We start from the raw sequence: 18,318 nt of genomic DNA, 5'->3' as shown, positions 1-18,318 counted from the left end.
CCCCCGTCCTGAGCCATGGCACTGCGGGGGTCACCGGGGGTCACCGGGGGTCACCGGACCCCCAGCGCCGCTGCAGTACCGCCGCGGAGCCTCCAGCCCAGGGGGCGCTGTGCGCCCGGGAGCGCCCCGAGGAAGTGAGCCGCTCTGTGCTGCGCCACAGGCGCAGCTCTGTGGCGCCCCGTCCCGGAACCAACCAAGCGGGCAGCCGTGCGGGGGGGGGGCCGAGCCGCCGCGCGGGGACGGCCATTCCGCCCCCGGGGCGCACCGCGGCCGGGAACGGCATGGAGGGGGGCACAGCGTTAACGACAAGAGGTGTAGAGTGAGGAAACACGGCTGCTACGGCGGGAGGCGCTGCCACTTCGGCAGATGGTGTGTCCCGATCCCCCCATCTACGCAGATGGGCTGCTCCACTTCCCTCCTCCCCGCGGTCAGATGGTCGGTCCCGGGCGGTGAGTGCGGGGCCGCGGCCCCGGGAGGGGGCGAGGGGCGCCGGGGCCGCGGGGGTGAGCGGGGCCGGGGCCCCGGGAGAGGGCGAGGGGGCCGGGGCCGTCGGGGGTGAGGGGGAACGGGGCCCTGGGTGAGGGCGGCTGGGGGCCGAGGGGGCCGGGGCCCTCGAGGCTGAGGGGGGCCTGGGGCTCTCCAGGGGCGAGTGGGGTGTGGGAGGCCCGGACCGGGATGTCTGGGTCCCTGTGGGGTATTGGGGGGCCCGGAGCGGGACCCCTGGGTCCCTGCGAGGTGGCGGGGGCCCGGACCGGGATGCCTGGGTCCCTGGGGGGGGGGGGGGGGCACACACTGGGACACCAGGGTCCCCAGGGGGTGGGTAAAGGGGGTTGGTGAGGGGATCTTGCCCAAGCAGGGGCACAACTAACCTCTCCCAACACCCTTCTTTCCCCGCAGGACCCACCGTCGTGCCCCCCCCAGAGCCACCCCCGCCATGAACTGCCGTGCGGAGGTGCTGGAGGTGTCGGTGGAGGGTCGGCAGGTGGAGGAGGCCATGCTGGCGGTGCTCCACACCGTCCTGCTGCACCGCAGCACCGGTAAGTTCCACTACAAGAAGGAAGGCACCTACTCCATCGGCACTGTGGGCACCCAGGACGTGGACTGTGATTTCATCGACTTCGCCTACGTCCGCGTCTCCTCCGAGGAGCTGGACCGGGCCCTCCGCAAGGCTGTCGGGGAGTTCAAGGTAAGGAGCCCCGACGGGGACCCGGCAGGGCTGAAAGCGGGAGCTTAAAAACCTGCGGGCTGTGCCGTGTCCTCGCCTGCGAGGGGAAGGTCAGTCCCTGGCCCCCCCTGAGCGGGGCCACGTGCTCTCTCGGCAGGACGCGCTGCGCAACTCGGGCAGCGACGGGATGGGGCAGATCTCCCTGGAGTTCTACCAGAAGAAGAAGTCACGCTGGCCCTTCTCGGATGAGTGCATCCCCTGGGAGCTGTGGACCATCAAGGTGAACGTGGTGAACCTGGCTAACGAGCAGGAGCGGCAGATCTGCCGGGAGAAGGTGGGCGAGAAGCTCTGCGAGAAGATCATCAACATCGTGGAGGTGATGAACCGCCACGAGTACCTGCCCAAGATGCCCACCCAGTCGGAGGTGGACAACGTCTTTGACACCAGCTTGAAGGACGTGCAGCCCTACCTGTACAAGATCTCCTACCAGATCACGGACTCCCTGGGCACCTCGGTCACCACCACCATGCGCCGGCTCATCAAGGACACGCTGGCTCTGTAGGGCCGGATGCCACCGAGGCAGGTTCACCCCACGTGGTGGCACCTCTCCAGCACAGCCCCTGGCTCTTTGGGACAGCGTCTCTGCTTGGATCCTTCCTCTCTGCCTCCAGAAAGTGTCTGCAGGCAGCTGGACTCGGCCCGGCCCTTAATTGAGGGTTGCCGCTGGTTTGGTTTGCGCTGTGGGGCACTCGCCGGTCCCGGAGAACCGGCTCGGTGACTCCCAGGTTGGCTATGGGGTGGTGAGTCCTCGAGGCGGGAGCTGCTGGTCAGCACGTGCGGCACCGGCACCGGCTCAGCGCTGGGCTCGTGGCCCGGCAGAGCGATGCTGTGGATCGGCACGGAGCGGGGATGGCGTCCGAACCGTGTCCGGCCCTGCCTGCGGCCGCTCTCCAGCTCACTCTGCACGGCACAGACAGCACCAGCCTGGTCCCTCGTCACCGCGTGTGTGTCCCCCGGCAGCACCCCGGTCCCTGGGACTGAGCCGCTTCCCTGTGGGGCCCGGAGATGAACCCGCTGCCTCCTCTGGGGCAAAAATAAAGTATTTCTTCTTTCACACGGAGTCTCGTCCCCCCCCGGCTGATGATGGGGCCGGCATCCATGGGATGGGGGGGGAAACAGGCGCCGACGCTGAGCTGGGGGACCCCATCGTGTCCCTGTGCCGTGGGGCTCACCGGCCACAGTGGGACGGGGCAGTGCTGCCCACCCCCCGGCAGCGATACCCTGCGCGGGGCTGCCCCCCAAGGAGGGGGGGGGCACGCAGGGGAGGGGACGGGGCGATCCTGCCTCCGTGCAGGACTCTGCGCCCCTCCGCAGCACCGAGGGGGGGGCAAAGCCGCTTCCCCTGCCCGGGGGGGAGCATCCACCGGGCACCGGCCTCTCAGCAGAGCGAGGGGGGCCATGCGGGTGGCTAAGACGGTCCCTGACATCACTTAAACCCTCCCCGTCTGTCGCTGACCCACCGCCGCCCCGTGCACCCGCACTCCGCTCCGGGGAGGAAGAGGAGGAGGAGGAGGAGGAGGAGATGAATGCCAGCACGCAGGCCAGCGCCTGGGGGGACGTGCGGGTGGCCGAAGCCGCCCAAATCACCGTCGTCCTGGTGCTCTGCCTCACCGTCGCCTTCGCCGTCTTCTTCCTCGGCTGCAACCTGCTGCTGCGGGCGGAGAGTCTGGTGGCAGCCCCGGCGCAGGGGGAGCGACGGCCATCCCGCGAGGCCGAGGCGGCCGCCGAGGGGGCGTAGGGACCGGCGGATGGACAGACGGATGGATGGACGGACAGCAGCGTCTTTGTCCGCAGCATCTTCGACGGCACTTGGGGACGGAGCGCGATGGCGCTGGGGGCCGCAGCATCCCCGGCTTGTACAGACGGATTAAAAGGCAACGGGGCCAGCGGAGCCACGGCGGGGGCCAGTCCCGGGGCCGGGTCTGGATCCGGCCCTGGGCGCGGCGGCGCTGGTAATCCTCCCCGAGGGGATTAGAGGAAACTTTTATTCCCTGTTTCAGGGCTAATCCCTGGGCTGGCGGGGCAGGCGCTGCTCGGGGAGGGTCTGGGGCCGCATCCTGCCCCTCCGAACCCCTTGTACCCCCGCCAGCGGCGACGCCAGGGCCGCACCCTGCCACCCCCAACCCTTTCTGCCCTTCTCCTAGGGCTGCAGCGGCCGCGCCCCGCTCCTCGCAGCCCTTTAGACCCTGCTGGCAGGGATGCAATGGCCGCATCCTGCCCCAAACGCCCTGCGAGCAGGGGGTCCCGTGGCCCCATCCTGCCCCTCCGTGCCCCCCTTTGCTCTCCCTCGGTGATGCTCAGGCCGGATCCTCCCCCTCCATTGCTCCCGGGGCCGCATCCTGCCCCTCCACCCCTCTTGCAACCCCCCCCGCCCTGGTCCTAAGCTGCTCCCAATCCTCCACAGCTGCTGACAGTGGGGGGGAACCGGGGCCACCCCACCCCGGAGCGGGGCTGGCGATGTGGGGGCTCCCCCCCCATCAACCCCTCCCCACCTTAATCCGGCAGCTTTAATAACACCCCCGCAAAGCTCTGCTTAAGGGTCTGGTCCCTGCAGATGCATGCCCCCCTTCTGCCCCCCAAACTCCCCCAGCATGGGGGCTCCCCGGACGCCTGGGTCCCCTCTGCGCCTTCCCCCGACCCCCCCAAGCAGGCAGCGGCCATGTAAAAGACTCCATATATTTCACATGTACAAAAAGTCACTGGGGGGGGGGGGTCCGGGGGGATCCAGGGTGGGGGGGGCACCATCCTGCCGCCCTCCCTCCCCCGCCCCGGCCTGGCTTTGGTCCCTTTTTTTTGGCAATTAGTGTTCACATCAGTGGTCAAAGTGACGAGCGCGGAGGGGGGCGGGGGGGCCCCTGTGGTCCCCACGGCAGGATGGGAGCTCTGGGGCAGTGACCCCCACGGGGACGAGGGAACCCCGATGGGGAGGGGACACCCCATGGGGCAGCACCCCATGGGTCAGCCACCGCCGCTGGGCCCCCACCGCAGCCGGAGGCAGGATTCGGCCTCTGCTGCGGGCAGACTGGGAGGGGTGCGGGCCACAAGTCCCCCCCCGGGTGGCAGGGGTCGGGGACATCGCCTGCGAGCCCAGGCGAGGACGGTGGCCCAGGATGTCCCTGCGCGGTGCCGGGGGCAGGATGCAGACCTCCCCTCAGACCTGCGGGGCAGAGCGGGGTGAGGAGGGGAAACTGAGGCAGCCCGGCCGCCGCAGCCTGACCCCCCCACCCCCCGCCCGGGGTCCTTACCCTCGCTCGGCTACAGGCGGATCCACCTGCGGGCTGCGGGACGGAAGGGACAGGGTCAGGGGACCCCCGGCCTGGCCTGGGGGACGGTCCCGGGTGACCCCAGCGGGGCCGAGGCAGCTCGGGGCCAGTCCTCCAGGCGCCGGGCTGGGACCCAGTATTGCACTGGGGCCCAGTATTGCACTGGGATCTTGCACTGGGATCCAGTATTGCACTGGGGCCCAGTATTGCACTGGGATCTTGCACTGGGACCCAGTATTGCACTGGGGCCCAGTATTGCACTGGGATCTTGCACTGGGATCCAGTATTGCACTGGGACCCAGTATTGCACTGGGATCTTGCACTGGGATCCAGTATTGCACTGGGACCCAGTATTGCACTGGGATCTTGCACTGGGATCCAGTATTGCACTGGGACCCAGTATTGCACTGGGATCTTGCACTGGGATCCAGTATTGCACTGGGATCCAGTATTGCACTGGGACCCAGTATTGCACTGGGATCTTGCACTGGGACCCAGTATTGCACTGGGACCCCACACTGCAGCAAAGACCCCCCCCATGCTGGAAACCCAGCCCTGCGCCAGGACCCGCACCGGGACCCTGCCTGGCATCGGGATCCTGTGCTGGGACTCAGCCTGCAGTGGGATCCGTGCTGGGATCCGGTATTGCACTGGGACCCTGCACTGCACCGAAGACCCCATGCCAGAAACCCAGGCTTGCACCAGGATCCTGTGCCCGGAACCAGCCTTGCACCGGGATCCTGTGCTGGGAACCAGCCTTGCACCGGGATCCTGTGCTGGGATCCTGTGCCAGGATCCTGTGCTGGGAACCAGCCTTGCACTGGGATCCTGTGCCAGGATCCTGTGCCAGGATCCTGTGCTGGGAACCAGCCTTGCACCAGGATCCTGTGCTGGGATCCTGTGCTGGGAACCAGCCTTGCACCGGGATCCTGTGCTGGGATCCTGTGCCAGGATCCTGTGCTGGGAACCAGCCTTGCACCAGGATCCTGTGCTGGGATCCTGTGCCGGGAATCAGCCTTGCACCGGGATCCTGTGCTGGGATCCTGTGCTGGGAACCAGCCTTGCACCGGGATCCTGTGCCAGGACTCTGTGCCAGGATCCTGTGCCAGGACCCAGCCTTGCACTGGGATCCTGTGCCAGGACTCTGTGCCAGGATCCTGTGCCGGGACCCAGCCTTGCACCGGGATCCTGTGCCGGGACCCAGCCTTGCACTGTGATCCTGTGCTGGGATCCTGTGCCGGGACCCAGCCTTGCACCAGGATCCTGTGCCGGGATCCTGTGCCGGGACCCAGCCTTGCACTGGGATCCTGTGCTGGGATCCTGTGCCGGGACCCAGCCTTGCACCGGGATCCCGCGTCAGGATCCTGCTCCGCTCCGAGGGGCATCCCGGGGCGACAGCATGCGGGGAGGGGGCGTGCAGGAGGGGGCATGCGGGGCCAGGGGCGATCCGGGGTGGGGGGGGCCCGGGGGCCCGGGCATGCAGGCGGTACCTGGGGGCTAACAGCTGGACTCGTCGTGGTGGGACGGGTCGCAGAAGAAGCGCGAGCCCCGCTTGGCGGTGCGGGCCGTGAAGGGGACGCTCTTCAGCGCTGCAGGGGGGCACGGGCGGGGAGGGGGGGGACAGGGAGACGTCAGCCCCCGCACGCGGGCGGGTCCCAGGCGTCCGGGCGGCGAGGGGCGGCGGGGGGGGCCGTACCGGTGATGATGTCCTCGATGGTGCCATCCTTGCCCTCGTAGACGGGGCGATGGTCCTTGGCCTGGCGCCGCCGCAGCTCCGCGATCAGCTCCTGCTGCTGCCACTTGTTCCGCTGCGAGGGAGGCACGGGGGTCCCAGGTTGGGGACACAGGGGTCCCAGGCTGGGGACACGGGGGTCCCCTCCGTGCCACACCCACGCCCCAGCCCACCCACGTGCCCACCCACGCTCACCTTCTCCTGCTTCTTCGCCTCCTGCGCCAGCAGCTTCTCCCGCATCACCTCCTCCTGCTTCTTCCGCATCTCGTTCTCCTGCTCCGCGTCCTGCCGGGGCGAGGGGGTGGCGGTGGGAGCCAGCTCCCCCCCCAGTCCCCCTGTCGCCAGTGCCACCAACCCCCCCGCATGTCCCCTCCTGGCCGCTCCTCACCTTGTAGGAGCGGATGAACCGGACAAAGACCGGGAAGAAGACGGACGGGGGGGTCGTCTTGGGGCTCTCACCGAAATACCGCACCACGGTGTTGTAGGCGTCCTGGAACAGGGGACGGGGTGGTCACCGACGGGCTGCACGTCCCATGGCTCCCGGCAGCCTCCCGGCACGAGGAGCATGCAAAGCAAGATGTGCACGAGGGCCGTGCAAAGCAAGGCACGCACGAGGAGCATGCAAAGCAAGGTGGGCACAAGGGCCGTGCAAAGCAAGGCAAGTGTGCATGAGGAGTGTGCAAAGCAAGGCATGTGCAAGGGCTGTGCAAAGCAAGATGTGCACAAGGGTCGTGCAAAGCAAAGCACGCACGAGGAGCATGCAAAGCAAGACAGGTGTACATGAGGAGCATGCAAAGTAAGGTGTGCGTGACAAGGCGTGCACAAGGAGCGTGCAAAGCAAGGCACAGACAAGGGCCATGAAAAGCAAGGCACGCACGAGGAGCATGCACAGCAAGGCAGGCGTGCACGAGGAGCGTGCAAAGCAAAGTGTGCATGACAAGGAGTGCACAAGGAGCATGCACAGCAAGGCAGGCGTGCACGAGGAGCGTGCAAAGCAAGGTGTGGATGAGGGCTGTGCAAAGCAAGGCAGGCACGAGGAACGTGCAAAGCAAGGTGTGCGTGACAAGGCGTGCACGAGGGTCATGCAAAGCAAGGCACAGACAAGGACCGTGAAAAGCAGGCATGCACGAGGAGCGTGCAAAGCGAGGCAGGCTTGCACGAGGAGTGTGCAAAGCAAGGTGTGGATGAGGGCTGTGGAAAGCAAGGCAGGCACGAGGAACGTGCAAAGCAAGGCGTGCGTGACAAGGCGTGCACGAGGAGCGTGCAAAGCGAGGCGTGCACGAGGGCCGTGCAAAGCAAGGCGTGCGTGACAAGGCGTGTGCGAGGACCGTGCGAGGCACGGCTGCTCCATGGCCCTCACCTCAGCCGTCCGTGCGTCCTTCTGCAGCCGCTCCAGCTTGCCCTCGCTGGCGGCCAGGAAGGAGCGCAGGACGCTGTTCTCGTGCAAGCCGCACTCCCGCCGCAGCAGCTCCATCCCCCGGCCCAGCTCCTTCACGTCCAGCAGCACGTTCTCCAGGGACACTGCGGGGACACTGACGGGTCAGGGGACCCACAGCCCCGGGGGACGGCGAGGCAGGGGCGCGGGAGCGGGGGGCACCTGCGGCCGCCTTCTCCACGAAGTGCAGCTCCTGCCAGAAGGTTGCCAGCTCAGGGTACTTCTCCCGCACCGTCAGCGCAATGAAATGCAGCAGCGTCATCTTCCTGTCCGTCGACTTGGTGTCCAGGAGCTGCAGGGTAATTTGGGGGGGGGGGGGGGGTGTCAGGGCTGTGGGATGGGACCCCCGGGAGCCCACGCGGTCCCAGGGACCCAGGCGGGAGGTCCGGGGGTGCCCACCAGGTCCAGGCTCTGCAGTTTGAAGCCGTAGACGGCACCACGTTTGCTGCTGTTCATGTAGTTGCCCAGCGCCAAGATGATCTGCACGGGAAAAAACATCGGGAATGGGGGGGTCAGGGAGGAACGAGACCCCCACGGGACCCCCCCCCGCCCAGCTACAGCAAGGATGGAGGGCAGGACTCTGACCCAGCCGGTCCCCACATCCCCCGGTCCCCCTCCGACCACGCTCACCTCCAACATGTGCTTCAGCTTCTGGGAGGACTTGACGGAGGCCGAGGCCGCGATGATGGCGTTGAGCTGCTGCAGGGGGACAGGACGGCAGGGCTCAGCTGGGGTGCGGGGTCCGGGCACCCCCCACGGGTGCAATCCCCCCCTCCCCGGCTCCATACCGGCGTCAGCATCTGGAGGTTTTCGGTGAAGTTGCCGAGGAAGGCCATGATGGCCATGCGCTGGGGCAGCCGCTCCACCTTGCTGAACTGCAGCATGAAGCGGTCCTCGTCCGCCAGCTCCTCCAGCGGCTTGCGCTCCCGCTCGTACTGCCGCAGCGCCTTCACCTCCGCCTCCGTCGGCAGGAACCGCATCAGGCACTCCACGAAGTCCACCGGCAGCGTCGCCAGGTCGAACCTGCCCCGCGCCCGCACCGTTGGGGACCAGCTCCCCGCTGCGCCCTGTCTGGGCCCCCTGCACCCCAGCCAGACCCCCTGCACCCTGCCTGGATCCACTGCACCCCAGCCAGCCCCTCCTGCACCCCAGCCAAATTCCCTTCACCCCAACCAGCCCCCTTGAACACTGCCTGGCCCCCCTGCACCCCAACCAGCCCCCTTGAACACTGCCTGGCCCCCCTGCACCCCAGCCAGACCCCTTGAACCCTGCCTGGCCCCTCTGCACCCCAGCCAGCCCCCCTGCACCCCAGCCAGACCCCTTGAACCCTGCCTGGCCCCCTGCACCCCAGCCAGACCTCTTGAACCCTGCCTGGCTCCACTGCACCCCAGCCAGCCCCCCTGCACCCCAGCCAGCTCCCCAATACCCCCCCCACTGCACCCCAGCATGGGGGCACGTACGTGTGGATGGCCCTGCAGATCTCCTCGGCGCTGCGGCCTGCCTTGCGCAGGGTGATGGCCAGGTTCTTGGCGCGGTTGGCCTCCAGCAGCGTCACCTTGCTGGCTGCCTTCTGCGACGCCTTGTTCTTGGCACAGACGAGGTCAAGGGCCGGACCCTGCGCCTTGGTCTTGAAGAGCTCCTCGAAGCGTTCCAGGTCAAGGTCCTGGTGGAATGAGGCGGGGGGGGACGACTTAGAGGTGGCAGCAGTGGCGGTGGCGCCCACCCAGCCGCTCGGGTCAGGAGTCCCAGGCTCACCTCCAGCACCCGCTCGTCGTCCAGCTCGCTGAACACCGTCCCGCTGATCTGGTTGGGCTTCAGCGCCGTCCAGTTGAAGACGGGCAGCCGGAACTTGGTCTTGATGGGCTTCTTGATCCGGATGGCTGCCAGCGGGGCAGGAGCCAGCTCAGCCCCCGCCGGGGCAGGGGGACGCATCCTGTGCCCACCCTGAGCCACCCGAGTCCAGCGCATCGGTCCCCAAGCTGTCACCATCCCCTGGGCATCCCCAGCCCCATCCCGTGGTCCCTGCACCCATCCCTTGGCGATTGCAACCCCGACATTCCGGTTCCTGCAACCCTTCCCCTGTCCCCACGCCCTCTCTGTCCCCGTCCCCACGGTCCCCGTGCCATCCCCGTCCCCACGGTCCCCACGGTCCCCACGCCCACCCCACCTACCCGAGAGCCCGACAGTGAGGGCGATGGAGGGCGAAGCCCCAGGCAGCGGCGGGGCCGGGGGGCACTTGCCTGCGAAGGGAGTAGGGGGTGAGACCGTGCCCCAGCGGGGACGGCCCCGTTTAGGGGACACCCCGGGGACCCTCACCTGGGAGTGGGGGGGGGGGGGGCGGCAGGGGGCGGCGGAGGGGGCGGGGGGGGCGCAGCCTCCACGGGGGGCAGGACGGGGAGCCGCAGGGCCTCCTCCAGGGGCTCGGGTTCGGGCTGGGGAGGGGGCTCGGTGCCCGGTATGGGGGGCGGCTCGGAGCCATAGCGCCGCCGGAAAGCCTCGTCCTTCTCCTTGATCATCCGCCGCAGCGTGTGCACTTGGTGGCTCGTGTGCTCGTAGGTCTCCTGGGGATGGCGAGCGTCAGGCTCGGGGCCGGGGGGCCAGGACCCTGCCCCACTCCCCACGGCCCCCACGGCCTCACCACGCACCTTGACCACCTCCAGCTCCTTCTCCCGCTGCAGCAGCTGCTTCTCCAGCTCCGCCACCCGCATCATGTTCTCGTTCTCCAGGTCCAGCAGCTTCTCCGTTAGCTGCGGGGGGGGGGACAGGACATACACGGCTGTGACACCGGCTCGGGGACCCCCGCCCGGTATCACTGCTGACCTCCCCGGGGGCAGAGCCAGACCCTGGGAGGGGATGCCCCGGGACCTGGCAAGGAGCGTCCCTGCGTCCCCCCGCACACACGTACGTGGGACAGATGCTCCTCCAGCTCCTCCACCTTCTCCAGGGCCACGTTCTTGGTCTCAGCGTCCTCCAGCAGCCCCCCCACATCGAAGACGTTGTCCAGGTACGCCTGAATCTGCACCTGCAGCTTCTCGCTCTCCGTGTGCCTCGACTTCTGCGGGCATCGGGGCAGCGTCAGGGACGGGGTGGGGGCTCCTCGGGGCAGCCCCCTCAGCCCCCCCGACCCCCCGTACCTGCAGGAACTCCTCCAGCCCCAGCTTGGTGAACTCGTACTGGAGATGGACGCGGAAGTTCATGTCCTCCACCGAGTGCACCACGATGTTGATGAACTGCATGCAGGCGACCTGCGGGCAGAGCTGGCGTCACCAGGAGCCCCCCCAGCACCCCCTGCCATCCCAAAGCCCTCCTCGCCCAGGACCGGGTTGGCCCACCATGAAGTCGATGCTGCTGTCCTCGTTGCGGAAGTAGTCCATCAGCCGCTCGAAGCGGTGCTTCTCCTTGCAGACCTGAGCGGGCAGCAGACGCGGGGTTAACCTGGCTTGCCCCCCCCCCCCCAGCCACCATCCCCCATCCCCTGGGCTCCAGTCCCCTAATCCCAGTCTGGTCCTGGTGCCCCCAGACCCCCCAGTCCAGCCTGGCCTCATCCTCCTTCATCGCCCCATCCCCTGCGCTCCAGGCTCCCCATCCCAGCCTGGTCCTGGTGTCCGTTCCTCCATTCCCTGGGTCCTGGTCCCTGATCCCAGGCTGATCGTGGTGTCCCCAGTGTCCCCCCCATCCCAGCCTGTTCCCGTCTTCCCCCAGTCCCCCCCATCCCTGCCCCTGCTCCCCCCGTACCTCCTTGAAGTTGTCGAAGGCAGCGAGGATGATCTCGTGGCCGCCCCTCACCAGGCAGACGGCCGCCAGCAGCTCCAGCACCAGCGCCTTCGTCCTAGGGCAGAGCAGCACCGGCACCGTCACACCCGGCTGGCACGGGGGACCCCCACCCTGCCAGACCACCCCCCCCCCCCTTACCTTGGGTTCTTGTTATTGAGGCTCAGGGCAATCTCGTTGACGGCGTGGGGATGGGACATGACCAGGTTGAAGCCGTACTGCGGGGAAGGAGCGGGGACGGCGTTAGCAGCGCCGGCACGGCAGCGGCAGCGGCGGCGTCCCCCCCGCAGGGCGGCGGTACCTGGTAGTTCATGATGGCCCGGAGACACATGATGCAGAGGTGGACGTCGTCCTTCTGGCTCACCAGGCGCGAGTTCTTCAGCGCCCTGCGGCTCGGCAGCGTGCCATAGCTGGGGGGACACCGGGCACCGGTGAGCGGGACCCTCGCACTGCCGGTGCTGCACCGCCAGCGCTCGCCCGGGCGGGAACCAGCCCCGCGGGACCACGGTGGGGACCAGGGTGGGGACGGCATGGGGACAGCGGGGCTTTCGAAGGGGCAGAGGAAGAGAGAAGCGGCCGGAGGGCGACAGGGACAGAGGCTGGCGGAGACGCGGAGCGAAGCCGCCACGAGCGCCGGGCCGGCCCCAGGCAGCCGGTACTTACCCGGCGGGCGAGCGGCGAGGCGGGTGCGGAGAAGAGAGAGAGAGAGCGCAGCCAGAGAGGGGGGGGCCCGGCCCTGGAAGCAGAGATGGGGCGCGTTACCCCGGGGCGCGGGGGCAGAGCCAGAGCGGGGGCGAGCAGAGGCAGCGTGGCCGCAGCAGGCAGAGGGACGGGGCAGGCGGCACGGGCAGGACGGGGATGGCAGCGCCGAACCGCTGCGGATGGGCAGGGCACGGCGCGCCCGGCCAGCAGGATGGGACACGGCACGCAAGGCAGCGCAGGCTGCGGCACGCGTGGCACATGCCCACGGCACAGCCACGCCGTGGGGCGCACCGTGGGGCAGCCGGCACACGGGACGTGGCACGTACCATGCACGCGATGGTGCACGACACGGGACAGGACAGCGCGTGGCACAGTATGCACCACGGGCAGGACGGTGCACGGCACGGCACGCACCACGGGGCAGGACGGCGCGCGGCGCGGTACGCACCACGGGCAGGGCAATGCGTGGCACAGGGCAGGATGGCGCACAGCACAGCACACGCCGTGGGCAGGACTGTGCACGGCACAGGGCACGATGGCACGGCACACACCACGGGCAAGACGGCGCACGGCACAGCACGCACCGCAAGGCAGCGGGCACGCAGCACGCGCCACGGGCAGGACGGCGCATGGCACGGCACGCAGCAAGCGGCAGCACCGCAGCCAGCCGGAGCCGGCAGAGCCGGGCAGCCGCTGGGCGCAGCGGCTGGACGTACCCCTGCAGCCGGCCGGCGTGGCGGGTACGTACCGTAGGGCGGTCTGGCGGGCAGAGCGGGCGAGGCTGCTGGCGAAAGGGGTGGGCAGGGCGCTGGGGTGCTGCAGATCCTCGATGGACCTGCTCCAGGCGCGCAGCTTCTCCAGCGCGCCGTCCTCACCGCCTTCCAGGCCCTCAAAATCCAACCTGGGTGGGACACGCGCGCGGGGAGGGGCACACGGCTTCGGCGCGGAGCGGCACAGCCACCGCAGCAAGCGCTGAAGCGGGTGGCGGCTGGGCAGCGGCGGGGCAGGGAGAAGCGCGAGGGTGGTCCTTGGGACCCCCATCCCCAGCCCGGGCGGGCAGGAGGGGGCCGAGCGTCCCACGTCCCTCGGGACCCCACGGCAGGCGGGTCCCCACGTGCCGGCCAGGCTGCCCCGGTGCCGATAAGGGGCCAAGCGGTATCGGCCACCTGCGGCAGGGAGCAGCCACGGGGCACCAGGACCCTTCACGTCCCAGGTCCCCCAGCACCCCAGGGACCCCCAGCACCCTACTCACATGACGGCGCACTGGGCGAAGGACAGGTAGTTCACCAGCACGTCCAGCCCCTTGTTCTCATCGTTGAGGAACTCGCGCACCCACCTACAGTACCAGGCACCCATCAGGGCCCGCGGGAGCCAGGGACCACCGGCACCCCCCGGCATGATCCATGGGGACCCCCGGCCCGCCGCAGGGATGGGGAGGGGGTGGCGGGGGCATCCCGGGGCTCCAGCGGCCGTTGCAGCCCCTCTGCTATCGCCCGTGCCAGCGCCGGCACGGCTTTATCTGCTGGCTGCAGGGCAGGGAGGGCTCGGCCCGGGGCGCGAGGCGGGAAGCTGAGCTGGGTGCTGGGGCTCTGCCCCCCCCCCCCCCCCCCCCAGCCCTGGGGACCCCGGGGTGGGGGGGTTCGGGGTGCCCCGACCCCGTGGGAGGGTGTTAAGGTGCACGTGTGAGGTGCTGCGCAGGGCAAGGAGCCCGGCTGGGATACGTCCGGGGACAGGGACGTGGGGGGGTGCAAGGGGGTGTGTGGGCATGGGGGGGGATGCACATGGTGTGTGTGTGCATGGGATCTGCATGGGGGGGGTGTCCATTGGGGGGTGCATGGGGTCTGGGTGTATAGGGAGTGTGCACAAGGGGGGCGTGTGCACGGGGGGTGTGCACTGGGGGGTGTGCATGAGGTGTGCGTGTGTCTAGGGAGTGTGCACAAGGGGGTGTCCATTGGGGGTGTCCATTGGGGGGGTTTATGGGGAGTGTGCACAAGGGGAGGTGTCCATTGGGGGGGTGTCCATAGCAGGGGTGCACGGGGAGAGGGGCAGCGTGCACAGGATGTGCATGGGGGGGGCTGCACATGGGGCAGTGCCTGCACAGGGAGAGGGACTGTGCGCACGGGCGGGGGGGTGGTGCATGCACGGAGAGACAGGGCTGCGTGCATGGAGAGGGGGGGCACAAAGTGGGGTGTGGGTATGGTAAGGGGGGTCCCTGTGCCTGCCCGTGCCCTGGGCCATGAGTCAGGCAGCAGCAGGAGCCAGGGGGGGCCGCGGCCGCCCCTTTCCTGCCGGCGCCAGCCCCTCGCCCCAGCCCGTTTCCTGTCTCCGGCTGCTGCTATTTTCGGGCCGCGAGCAGGGAAGAGCCAAATGGCGTGGCCATGGCGGGGCCGTGGCGGGGCCGGTGGCGGGGCACAGGCCGGCACGTGCACGAGCCACCCCAAGCACGCGGGCGTGACCACAGAGCCGGGCACCCACCGGTGACGTCCCCAGGAACATCCCCGTCCCTCCGGCCAGCCCGTGCAGCGTCCGTGCGTCTCCCCCCACGCCGGAGGGACGAGCCGCCGGTGCGGGGTCGGGGTGCCGCTGGCTCGGGGATGGTGCCGAGCCCTCCGGTGCTGGGAGGAGCTGGGCAGGATCCGGCCATGCTGCTTCACGCAGGGCGTCATCACCGGCCCATCCGCCCGCGGCATCCGCCCCCGGGACCTGCTCGCCGGCAGCCCTGGCCCGCGGCACGGCCAGAGCAGGAACCGGCCCAGTTCCTGCAGCGCCTCCAACTTCCCCTGCAGCTGCGGCGGGGCCGGTGCCGGGACCCTGTGTCCCGTCCCCCCCCCGCCGGGACCCTGTGCCCCCCCCACCCCGGGACCCCACGCTCACCCGATGTGGTTCGTCCTCAGGCTGATCTCCAGCTCGCGCAGGACCTTGGTCGACTCCTGCACCCTCCTCCTGAACTTCTGGGGGCAAAGCGAGGCTGAGCCGTGCCCCACCATGGTCCCCCAGCTCCCCTGGACCCCCCCCGACCCCCCCAGCCCCTGACCTTCCGTGTGACCCCCGGCTCCAGGAAGCTGCGCAGTTTCTGGATGTAGGCGTGGGGGGGGCTCTTCACCTGGAACCGCTCCTGGGGGCGATGGGGGGGTTGGTTACACCGGCACGGCAGCACAGCCCCCCCCCAGGACCCCCCATGGCCCCCCCTCAGCCCCCCACCTGGTCACAGATGAGGTCCCACTTCTTCTCGTTGTCGTACTGGCGCAGGAGCCGGGCTTTGTCCGGGGGCAGGTTCATGGAGCTCTGGGGGCAGAGGGGGGGACATCACCCTGGGGGACACGGGGACGCTGCCCCCCCCGAGGGCACCCAGCCCCACGGCACGGCCAGGGTCCCCCCCGAGGGCACCCGGCCCCACGGCACGGCCAGGGTCCCTGGCACTGGGAAGCACTGGTGGGCACAGGGCCACACACGTGGCACAGGGACGGCAGACGCCACCAGCACAACGTGCCAGCCACCAAATCTCCCCAGTGCCGACACGTCCTTCCTGTCTGCACCCGCTTCCTCGCCGGCAAACCGCAGCCTCCGCTCCCTGACTGCGGCACAAAGCCCGGCAGCGGTACCCGGCTCGCCAGGGCGCTGGGCATCTTCATAGCGGACCCCGGGGACCGCTGGTGCAGGATGCGGCCCGGGGCACCCGTATTGGCAAGGACACAAATGGGATGCCACGATGGAAACCGGGGATGCTGGATGGCTGCGGGCTTGGGACTGCGCCGGCGGGCGATGCCACCTCACCGGGTGATGCCATGCCAGCGGGCGATGCCACCCCACCGGCTGATGCCATGCCAGTGGGCGATGCCACCCCACTGGGTGATGCCATGCCAGTGGGCGATGCCACCCCACTGGGTGATGCCATGCCGGCGGGCGATGCCACCCTGGCAAGGCAGCTCCCGGGCAGTGCCGTTAGCAGGAGCCGGCCACCGCCACAGCCGGGAGGTGCCGGCACTCCACCCGCCCCGCGGCGGCTAAAATTATCCCTCCGCTGGTCATCCCGGCCCAGCGGAGCTGCAGGAAACCGGGACAGAGCCTGGGCGAGGCCGTGCACCCCGGGGGGGGGACACACACACAGTCCCACGGGAGCAGGGACGTCACCGCCAGGATGGGGTCCCCCCAAAATTGTCCTGGGGTCGGGGACGGTGCCTCCCTCCCCACGGGGCCACGCTTATTTGTATATCGTGGCCAACGGCAAAATCGCGGGGCCCCCGGGGACACCCCGGGGACGGGGGATGGGAGGGGGCACACGGAGGCCCCGGGTGGGGGTGGGGGGCACCGGGGGGGCTTTGAAGCGCAGCCGCCTTCGCCGGCATTCCCGCCGCTCGGCTTCCTGCCTTTGTGGCGGGAGCAGGGCCGCTCCCGGCCGGGCACTTCCTCCACCACCGCCCCCCACCGGGACCCCCCCCCGGCTGCACTGGGACGGAGCCCCCCGGGGACTGGGGCTACCGGGGCTGGAGCCCACCCCGGGGCTGGGGGACACCCGGGGCCGGATCCTGCCCGTTCGGGGGCCGCCGGTGCTGCAGCCCCATCACATGATGAAATATTTTCCTCCCCGGCAGTAGCCGGGATGGCACTGGGCGATGCCGATGCCGGAGGGGGGGTATTTTGGGGGTGCCGGAGGAACCCCAATGCCACCCCCCCCAAAATCCCCAACCCCGGCATCGGCATCACCCGGCAGGATGTGTGACCCCCCCACTGGCCCCATGGGGACCGGCTGCCGCATCCGCCCCGCGTGGGATGCGGGGACGGGTGACGGCCCCGTGGGCGGGTGCCACTCGCCGCTGGCAGGACAGCCCCACGCTGGGGGTGCCGGTGCCCCCTGGTAGCCCCCGGTTCTGGCTCCCAGAGCCCCACGGGGCCACGTTCGGCATTTCCTGCCTGGACGCAGCTTCTGCTGGCTATGGCCACCACCGGGATGGCGGTGCCAGGCATCGGGGGCCGTGTGCCCTGGGTGTCACCCAGCCATGGTGTCCCTGCCGGTGTCCTGCCACCCCCCAAACAAAGCCAAAGCTGTGCCGGCACCGTGGATGGGCCACCCCACCACGGACGGACTACGGGGCCACCCCGCTGTGCCGTGAGCCAGGCGCTGGTGGGACGCGGTGGCCCCCACGGCATTGGTGGTCCTGATCGGTGGCACCACGGAGCCCGGGGTCACGCCGTGGGGATGGGGTCACCATCGAGCCACATCTCAGTGACAGGGTGGCACCGCAGCCTTGGCCGGTGACCGCTGCAGGAAGGCCACCGCCCCGGCCGTGACAGTGGACTGGGGACCACGCAGGGCACCCGTGCCCGTGGGGACACCCCACCCACGGGGACCCCCAGCCCTGGGGACCCTGCACCCATGGGTCCCCCAGCCCTGGGGACACCGCACCCACGGGACCCGTGTGCCGCCTCGATGGGACTTTCCCGGTCAAAAAGTCCCGAGGCCCAAGGGGCCCCTGCGGTGGCACCGGGAGTGGCGTCACCCCCTCGGGGCTGTACCGGGACGGGCTTCCCCCGCGGCTGCCCCCGGTCCCGCGGCCACTGCCCATCCCCGTGGGCACCGGCGCTCCCTGCCCGCCCCCGGTTCCTCCGGGCGCCGGTGCCGTCCCCAGCGGCGCCCGCCCGCCCGCAGCCGGACGCCGGGAGGGGAGCGCGGTGGCGGGGCGCGTCAGGCCCGGGAGGGAGCACCGGGAGGGGTCCCGGGTAGGGGCGAACCGGGAGAACGCAGCGGGACCCGGGGGAGGCGCAGCGGGAGCCGGGACGGAGCACAGGGGAAGCGCACCGCGGGGGGGGCACACCGGGAACCGGAGGGGCGCGGCGGGCGGCGGGCGGGGGCGCAGCGGGCGGCCGGGGCCGCGGCGGGGGTCGGTCTCTCACCAGCACCAGGGCGAAGCGCTCCTCCAGCTCGCAGGGCTCCGGCATCGGCATCTTGCCGGGGGCGAGCAGCCCGGGCCCGCCCGGGGCCGCCGCCGCTCCCGGGCCCCGGGGCAGCGCCTCCCCGTCCGCGCTCTCCACGTTCCCCATCCCCGGCCCAGGCACCGGGGGGCGGCGGGGAGGCTCAGCCCGTCGCGTCCGGCCGCCGCCGCCGCCTCCCGGCCCCGCCCCGCCCCGCCCCGCCCGGCCCCGCCCCGCCCCGCCGGGCCGCCCGCGCTTCCGCGGCGGCGGCGCCAGGGGG

At 70.2% G+C, this 18,318-nt stretch overlaps 3 protein-coding genes across 4 annotated transcripts; 1 reads left to right on the top strand and 2 right to left on the bottom strand.

Moving 5' to 3' along the window:
* The first annotated feature begins 292 nt into the window (after nucleotides 1-292).
* ATG101 (autophagy related 101) lies at nucleotides 293-2,285 on the top strand. 2 transcript variants are annotated; one of them, XM_072847289.1, is made up of 3 exons: nucleotides 293-449; nucleotides 898-1,186; nucleotides 1,323-2,285. In XM_072847289.1, the coding sequence occupies exons 1-3, from the start codon at nucleotides 367-369 to the stop codon at nucleotides 1,725-1,727; spliced, it is 777 nt and encodes a 258-aa protein (XP_072703390.1). In that variant the 5' UTR covers nucleotides 293-366; the 3' UTR covers nucleotides 1,728-2,285. The 2 variants fall into 2 exon arrangements, with proteins under 2 accessions (XP_072703390.1, XP_072703391.1); XM_072847290.1 differs by having other exon boundaries at nucleotides 428-503.
* A 1,610-nt stretch (nucleotides 2,286-3,895) lies between these two features.
* FMNL3 (formin like 3) lies at nucleotides 3,896-18,236 on the bottom strand. The gene is given in 29 exon segments (XM_072847288.1): nucleotides 3,896-4,382; nucleotides 4,471-4,503; nucleotides 5,979-6,077; nucleotides 6,185-6,296; nucleotides 6,416-6,505; nucleotides 6,609-6,710; nucleotides 7,581-7,741; nucleotides 7,818-7,947; nucleotides 8,055-8,135; nucleotides 8,286-8,354; nucleotides 8,444-8,678; nucleotides 9,116-9,318; nucleotides 9,411-9,535; nucleotides 9,827-9,895; nucleotides 9,972-9,997; nucleotides 9,999-10,216; nucleotides 10,301-10,402; nucleotides 10,561-10,710; nucleotides 10,790-10,900; nucleotides 10,988-11,062; nucleotides 11,391-11,484; nucleotides 11,568-11,644; nucleotides 11,728-11,836; nucleotides 12,877-13,029; nucleotides 13,381-13,464; nucleotides 15,003-15,079; nucleotides 15,163-15,243; nucleotides 15,330-15,413; nucleotides 18,021-18,236. Coding segments are annotated over 27 exon segments (3,057 nt in total). The 5' UTR covers nucleotides 18,168-18,236; the 3' UTR covers nucleotides 3,896-4,382; nucleotides 4,471-4,503; nucleotides 5,979-5,985.
* Nucleotides 4,467-5,964, bottom strand: LOC140644345 (uncharacterized). The gene is made up of 2 exons (XM_072847079.1): nucleotides 5,545-5,964; nucleotides 4,467-5,430 (listed from the first exon to the last, which is right to left on the bottom strand). Exons 1-2 carry the CDS (start codon nucleotides 5,916-5,918, stop codon nucleotides 4,467-4,469), a joined length of 1,338 nt encoding a protein of 445 aa, XP_072703180.1. The 5' UTR covers nucleotides 5,919-5,964.
* Nucleotides 18,237-18,318: the final 82 nt, after the last annotated feature.

The sequence above is a fragment of the Ciconia boyciana genome, chromosome 27 (assembly GCF_034638445.1).
Source record: "Ciconia boyciana chromosome 27, ASM3463844v1, whole genome shotgun sequence".
Lineage (NCBI taxonomy): Eukaryota > Metazoa > Chordata > Aves > Ciconiiformes > Ciconiidae > Ciconia > Ciconia boyciana.
This window is presented reverse-complemented; position numbering and strand designations above follow the sequence as displayed.